Below are 8,156 nucleotides of genomic sequence, written 5' to 3'. Positions count from 1 at the left end.
CACCCATCACTGTGCACAGGCGCTTCGTTCCCCCCTTCCTCCTTTCTCAATCAGCGTCCTCCTCTCCTCCTTCACCCTCCATCACACTCCAACCAAATAATTGTGCCGCTCGGAAGCGCAGAACCAGTTCCATGAGTCGACTGTGTAGAAGCGAAGAAAGTATGAGCACTCTCTAAAATAATACAACGTAAAACGTCTTTTTAGTTCACCCACCTATATTCTCTTTCCACGTCAATATTATCGAGCAGAATTTGTTTGAAGATTCTGGAACGGGTTTGACATTCTCCGTCTCACCAGCAATGTTAAACAAACGCTGCTCTGGGTTAGCAGATGTTACTGGCAAAATACATCCATCTAGAGATTATGGGGTCCTGTTCAACCCAAAAAACAATATTGTATACAAACTCTTCATGATGTGGAACATATGTTAAATATAATCAGATCTACTCTTTGGTTCTTTCGGTAAAGTCACGTAGATATAAAACAAAATAAATTTACTTTTGTTTTATATGGATCCCTGCAGTCATGAAAACTTCAAATCTAGATTTTATAATTAGATCTATAAATATAATCACAATTTTAGTCCAATGGCCAATTCGCTTTTTACACAAATATTATCCAGCGGCATTCGTTTAGGCAAGCGTGCACGGTGGTAGTACACGTGTAGTCGTCCCTTTGTCAATCAAATCCACTGCTGGATGAGGGCCTCCCCGCAGGTCGTGGAGGCTTATTTGGCTTTGCTTCACCAGCTTGGTTAGTTTCGGGTGAAGGTGCGCAGTGAAAGACGTGGGTGCATACAGAACTTTAAAGGGTGGTCCAGATGTCTTGTGACACCCCCCCCCCAATTAATTGAACTCCCTCACATTTTTACTTTGCATGCAAATTTCCGTTTGAAATAAACCTTAAAAAAATCTTAAGTTTTACAGGAATTAAATGGGGGGAAGGGGGGGTCACCAGACATCTGGACCACCCTGAAAAGCAATTGATGTTTCTGCCTTTGCCCTCTACTTACAAAAACAAAGTTAAATAAGTCATCAAAAGTAATCTGATTAATACGCGTAACCTAGTAAGACCACATTACCATTACTAATCTTATGTAATCTGATTAAAAGTCGTATTATAATGATTTATAACGTGTTATTCGCCAGCGTTTATATTCAGGCGAGCTTGTTTGCCCGTCCGAGGACGGAAGCTGTAATATTTACGATTTTTTTTAGAAGAGTATAATTGTATCTTGTGTAAATTTAATAGCAGTGAATCTTGCACAAAAGGATGTCATCAAACACTTCACTGCATTTCGCTGTAGCACTGTATATAATTGACCTTCAATTTGTTCAAATTCACTGCTCTGATACTTTATTCTCTTCTGCTTTCAATCGCTGGGTTTGAAATAAATTGGAAATCGATAGAATATCTGGAAAATCACCGAGAAATGTCCATTTTACCATATTGTAGAAGCATAAATAAAACTTACCTTTTGTCTCAAGTGCTGAAGAAATAAATAAAGACACCACATGCACTTTGTTGCTGCGTATAATTATTTATTGGATTCACTTTCAATAAAGAAACGTCAAACTTAAAGCGAATTTGCGAAAAAAATATTTCCGTTCGACCTTCTGCTTGAATGTAAAAATCCACCCGCTCATGAATATTAATGATGGGGGGGGGGGGTGCGGCATGTGGAGTGACGTCACGTGCGTTACACACAAACACATTCTTGGCTCATTATAGTAGCAATATTAATTAGTTACAGTATATAGAATGACACAATATGGGCTATCTCTATTATGGACTATCTAAATAGTTTCCCACGTACATGGCTTCAATTGTATGGTTTATGAGCAACATTGAACAGATTATTGCAAAATTCAGAATCAAAATCAGAAGTGTATTTCCCCGAGTAAAGCCCACTGAGCTAAGACGCTTTTTTTCAGAATCAAGAATATTTATTTAAATACTGGAGGAATCCGATGAGCTATAAAGCACTTTTTTTGGAATAATTAATCCGTAAAGAGGTCTCATCAGAGTCCAGCGGACTCGCCACTGCACCACCCCTCGCTGCTGTTGGGGTCACCACGTGCTCACTTCGTTGGGTCTCCCCAAGGCTATGGCGATTTATCGTTGCACACCTCTGATTATAAGACGCACACTTATTCCCTCCACAAATCAGGCTGTCGCCTGATGAAGCTAGTTGGAATTCACGGCGAAACGTCGAACTCAGATTGTAAATGTTGTGGATTTACTCTCCAACACAGCGGTGTGCTGTACGCGTAACGAATTGCCATGTTCTGTTTACGTGACAAACCTTCATGATTGGCCGTGTCGGGTGATGGCGGGTTTAACGACACATTCATATTTACGCGATGTAATCCAAAAAAAACTGCATTTTATGGACTTATTCCCTGTATTGTAAAGGAAACGTGATGGGAGGGGGTAGAATCGTATAACTTCGACACAAGTTCGGGGTGCCGTCTTACTTTCCGTCGCGCGTCTCATAATCCGGCAAAAGATTTTTAAAAAAGAACAACAGAAATATATTCTGATCCGCGTTAATTAACGCGAATAAATCAACGCGCCGACATAGAGCTCCCGCTGGAGCCTCCACGCCTTTAACCGGAAACTGACGTCACCGCGGGGGGGGGCGAGTGTGGAGGGGTGGAGAGGGGGCGGGGTTAGCAAGGGGCGGGGTGAGTGTGGGATGGAGGGGGGCGGGGTGAGTGTGGGGGGCGGTGGGTGGGGAGTAAAAACAACAACCCGCCAACGCGGTTACGTCATCCCAGCGTGCACCGCGCTGTTTGGGGCGTGGCGGGCCCCGCGCGCGGGGTGCCATGGCGACCGCGAGGCGGACCAATGGGGAGGCTCGCTCATTACGTCATGGGCGACCAATGGGGGATCCTCGTCATTACGTCATGGCTATTCGGGGGCCGCGCGAGCGCGCTTATAAAAGGGGGCAGCGGGGCCCCCCCGCGCCACTCACTCGGCGGGAGACGCCCGTGGTGCTGTTGCGTGCGGGACTCGAAAGCTTTTTGAGACACGCGTTAACTGGTTAACTTGTTTGGTGTAGTTGACTTTTGGTTGAAGGGAAGGGAGAGGAAGGAGGGGTTGTGTGACGGAGATAAAAAAAGTTAACTTTTTTCAGTTTCGTTAAGTGTAAGTCGACGAGACAGGCCCCCGAGTTGTTTCGGTTTTTTGTTATAATTACAACTTTTGGCTGACGCCAGTGTTGGAGTGCGTGGGGGAGAGGACACGTACTCGAGTTGCGTGTTTCACCAGCGACTTCGGTTGGGTTCGACACTTAGAGCCAGTCGCAGCCTATCGAGCAACCCCCCCCCCCTCCAAACTTGAACGTCTCGTCTTCAACACCGGGGATTTCAACTTATACCCGAGGAGCCGAGGAGGGAACGGAGCAGAGGAGTTCCCCCCCTGACCCACCTCGTCCACCACCTGTGTCGTCCAGAACCACGCGGGGATCAGCGGGTGGCGGTGTCACCACCCCACCTCCCCCCCAGTGCATGAACTCCAGGATGGAAGCGACCTTCTACCACGATGACGCTCTGAACGTGGTGGCCCCTCACGCCGACTCCACCCGCTCCCTGCACTCCTCCTTCTCGTCCTCATCCTCCTCATCGTCGTCGACATCACCGTCGACCTTCTCCTATGGCTACCGCTCGGCGAGCGCAATGAAAAAGAGCCTCTCCCTCAACCTCTCGGACCCGGCCAGGGCCCTCAAGCCTCATCTGCGAGCCCCGGGAAGCGGCGGGGAGACCACGACGGCCGCTGCTGCTGCTGCGGCTGCTGCTGCGGCGGCTTCATCCAGCAGTGGAGGAGCCGGAGGTCTTCTGAAGCTCGCCTCGCCCGAGTTGGAGAGGCTCATCATCCACTCCAGCAACGGCCTGGTGACCACCACGCCGACGCCCACGCAGTTCCTGTGTCCGCGCAACGTGACGGACGAGCAGGAGGGCTTCGCCGACGGCTTCGTGAAGGCTCTGGAGGAGCTGCACAAGCAGAACCAGCTGCAGGGCATCCCCTCGAGCGGAGCTGCTGGGACGGGAGCGACCGCCGCCTCCGTCACGGTCGCCGCCGCCGCTGCCGCCGCCGCCGCGGCCGCCGTGGCCGGAGCCGGCGCCCCACTGAGCCCGGCCACGGCGCTCCAAATCGGGGCCATGGCCGCAAACTTTGGCATGGAGGCGCCCGTCTACACGAACCTGACCAGCTACCACCAGCACCACCACCATCACCACCACCAGCATCAGCAGGGAGGCGGTGGGGGTGGAGGAGGAGGAGGCTCGGCCATCAGTGGTGGTGGCGTGCAGCCGCCGGCCACGTACCCCGGTGGTCCACCCTCGGGCTACCAACCTCGGCTGTCCCTGCAGCAGCAGCAGCACCCACGCCTGCAAGCTCTCAAAGAAGAGCCGCAGACGGTGCCTGAACTTGGCAGCAGCAGCTGCTTGACCATCGGCGGTGGCAGCAGCGGCGGTGGCGGCGGCAGCTCGGTGGGCACGGCGAGCGCGTCGCCTCCGCTGTCACCCATCGACATGGAGTCGCAGGAGCGCATCAAGGCGGAGCGCAAACGACTGCGCAACCGCATCGCGGCCTCCAAGTGCCGCAAGCGCAAGCTGGAGCGCATCGCCCGTCTCGAGGATCGCGTCAAGGGCCTCAAGACGCAGAACGCCGAGTTGGCGGCGTCCGCGGGCGCCCTGCGGGAGCAGGTTGCGCGGCTCAAGCAGAAGGTGATTAAGCACGTGCAAGGCGGCTGCCAGCTCATGCTCACGCAGCAGATGCAGCACGGATTCTGAGCTCGCGTGTGGCTTGGCTGCCGGCGATCTTTGCGTGCCACCACGCAACGGGACGACGGGCTCTTGACGGACGGACCAGACCTCATGTTGGTGAGGACACGCGCGCACAGACACGCGTGTGTGCGCGTGTGTCGGGGTTGCTGCCACAGCAGCCGCAGCAGCTGGATCATCACGGGACCCGTGGTGGACTACTTGAAGGCATCTCAGAGCGCCGTGTGTCCGCTAAACCGCGCGCCAAGTATTGGCGTGGCCAGCTGCTGCGCCTCGCCAGTCGCGACGGACACGCCGCTGGACTGACTGTGTGTGTGTACTGCACGCCGGTATACTGACTGTGTGTGTGTACTGCACGCCGGTATACTGACTGTGTGTGTGTACCACACGCCTGCAGAAGACGCGTCGAGCACGATGCTGTTACTGCCCACTCACTGATGCACTGTTTGTGGTGTACGTACTCAGCCCGGCTCATCTCCGGTGTTAACAACCGAGTGAGTTTGTGCGAAGTCGGCAGTGCTTGAACTATGGAGAGACTTGCCCCTGCCATAGGACCGTGGACTTTCCACCAATGCCTCGGCGCTACGAGTGGAGAATGGAACGCCTTGCGATGTTTTATTTTGAGGAGGGAGAAGCGTTTGCCTTTTTAACTTTTACGCACTGCTATCGGCGAGGTCGAAATGGGATGTCTTAAAGCAATGGGCCTGACCGTGGATAATACTGAATTGTGTAGCGCTGCGAACGTGTAACAGAACTTTATACATGCTCGTTAAGTGTACTACATTGAGGGTCATATGTACTATACAGTATATACAGTACTGTATCTGAGTTAAACCTCAGTAGGGAAGTTCAGGTTGAAATTTCAATCGGGGCTCTCCAAACTTTGTCATCCATTTTTAAATGAACTGGCTCCCGCCATAGTAATGTGGAAGTTCCAACAGCTGGCTTGGTGAGAGCATAGGCACTCACCGGCGCCTTTGTGTTGTGTACAGTATATGGCGTGTCTTTAAACAGCACCTTGGCTAATAAAGTGCTGCGAGTATTCGCGTCATCTGTAAAGCAACTTAATATACCATGTACTGCATTACTGATCCCGATGGCCCAGATTGCAGTGATAATACAGTACTGTATAGAGTATATACTCTATCTAATACCATACCAAGTGCGGTCAGTGTCTCGAATGTGTCTGTCTTTCTAAAGTGCGGTCGTGAATTGATGTGGCCGCTCTTGGACATCACTCGGCCACAGTGAACGTTTGTAAATGTTACCATTATTTTTTTCCCTCTAACGTGTAACAGAATGTATGAGTGTGGGTTTTTTTTTGTTTGCGTTTGTCATGGCTACTATTTTGTTTGTACTTGCGTCAGTTTTTGTGACGCCAAAAAAAGCCTGCCCGGGACTCGCGTCGTCCATGACATCTTTCGCGTGCGTCGTTTCACTTTATATTTTAAAAAAAAGGGGGGGGCAAACAAGAAACTTCCCGGTCGTGGTCGTACTAGTAAAATAAATACACCATTCGCCCATATTTCCCGATGCCTTTTTCAAGACGTTGTCGCTAGAAACTTCGACCAGAGTTCGAAGCCAAAGGGACGACTCTACCCCTTCCTGTTTTAAGTTAAAACTAGCGCACACCTTTCGCCCAAACAGATTTGGTGTCGACAGAATATCGCTTTTGTAGGCATAAATCATGCTGGACTGTTAACAGAAAGACCAAATATGTTTTTTGCTTGTCCAATCTTGAGTTTGTGACGTCTATCTGAAAGTGGAATTTATTCAGAAAAAAAAGTCACAGAAGTGATTTTTTTTAAGTTTGAAACTTGAAATCTTTTGAGCTTGGGGAAAGTCTTTTTGTACACTGATAAAGCCTTATTTTGTAAATTAAACTAAATAGCTCTTGACTAAAACAAGTCAGTATTACCATAGCTTTTAGACTTCTTTTGAAAAAAAACTAGTATTGCGTGTAGAACTGGTGTACAAAGTGTTAAAATGTCTTAAACGTATCCTGAAACCAAAGCCTATAGTATAAATATGCAAATGTAATTTGGTGAGGCTTTTTTGTAAGTTATTTTTTTTCCATTTTATTTGGCACGTGTAACACATTGATTGGGTTTGACCCAGCTCCTAGCGCTTGTGTTTAACATGGTTTTATTCATTCCGAACGTGACTGTGTGACGATTAGTTCTACACGCTTTCAAAGCGCTTCAACACTTTGTAAGGATATTTATTAAAACGCAATAAAGTAAACGAGAGACTTGCAGAACTGGATATTGTGCTTTTGTTACAAGTACCAAGTTTACTGTCTGGGCGGGGTGATGCCGTGGCCTGTTTACAGGGGTCAACTTATCTCATCATTCCTGTGGACAATAAAATGAGAGTCACCGTGGAAAGACAGTGGTGGTTATCCTTTGGAGAAACTGATTCCTGCTATAGAAATTACACGTTTCCATCACTGGCTGGCTCATTTGGAAATGAGCGTTTGCCCAATATTACGTACGGTGCGAAATACGTCCATTACCAATTCAAGCAAATGAAAATCGACCTTTGACTAGTTTTCTATAATTTTAAAGCCGCCTAATAGTCACGAACACTTTGCATTGAGCCACTCTGTATGGAGTTGGCAGTTCGTTTCTACGTCCTGCTATGCGCTCTAACTTTGAGGTTAAACGTTCTTGGGTCATCCACAAAGAGTGGGCTATTGTGTCCCGGTGTCAATGCACTTTGGATGTAAAATTAACTTCCGGCAGGCTAAATTCTCTCTCGAATAATCGCACGTGCTGAAGGGTTTCTTAAACCTCGATTGTGGCCCGCCAAATTCCTATATTCGCCAACGCGATTTTTTTTGCCTACTCATTCTCTTACACGGAAGAGCGCCGGGCAATCGCTAGCACGAGGGTGGAACTTTCCTATATTTAGACGGGCAAATAACCCCCCCCCCACCCGCTACCCATGCAGATGCCATGCAAGGAGTGAGATGGAGGCCGCTATTGCCATAGCACAACCACGTAACTCCCAATTGTTGATGTGCAACATTTATTTGTTTGCGATAAAGCAAGCAGGGTATCCAGATGAGACATTTTGCAACCGTTGCACAATCTCACACGAATTACAATTTTACATACAGTACGTAGGTTTGTTTTCAGCCCTTTGTTAATCCATACTTCAGGGTGGTCTTTGCCAGATGTACATTCATGTCCTGTCTAGAAATAGTCGCATTGACATGGTATGCGCTTTTTATTTAGTAAATGAGATAGTGGACGACTGGTTGAAGTTTTCAGTCGGCTGGTGAGGAATGGAGATGACTAGCAACCAGTGAAAATCATGTTCCACGAGTATATAATATTAAAACAAATTACAAAGCCATACAGCATT

General features: G+C 48.7%; 1 protein-coding gene across 1 annotated transcript; it reads left to right on the top strand.

The window, feature by feature from the left end:
- Positions 1–2,928: 2,928 nt before the first annotated feature.
- Positions 2,929–7,080, top strand: LOC144941172 (transcription factor Jun-like). The gene has a single exon (XM_078867729.1). The coding sequence runs from the start codon at positions 3,513–3,515 to the stop codon at positions 4,794–4,796; it is 1,284 nt and encodes a 427-aa protein (XP_078723855.1). The 5' UTR covers positions 2,929–3,512; the 3' UTR covers positions 4,797–7,080.
- Positions 7,081–8,156: the final 1,076 nt, after the last annotated feature.

This window comes from Lampetra fluviatilis, chromosome 24 (assembly GCF_964198595.1).
Source record: "Lampetra fluviatilis chromosome 24, kcLamFluv1.1, whole genome shotgun sequence".
NCBI lineage: Eukaryota > Metazoa > Chordata > Hyperoartia > Petromyzontiformes > Petromyzontidae > Lampetra > Lampetra fluviatilis.
The sequence above is the reverse complement of the archived record's forward strand: the minus strand, read 5'-3'. Positions and strand labels throughout refer to the sequence as shown.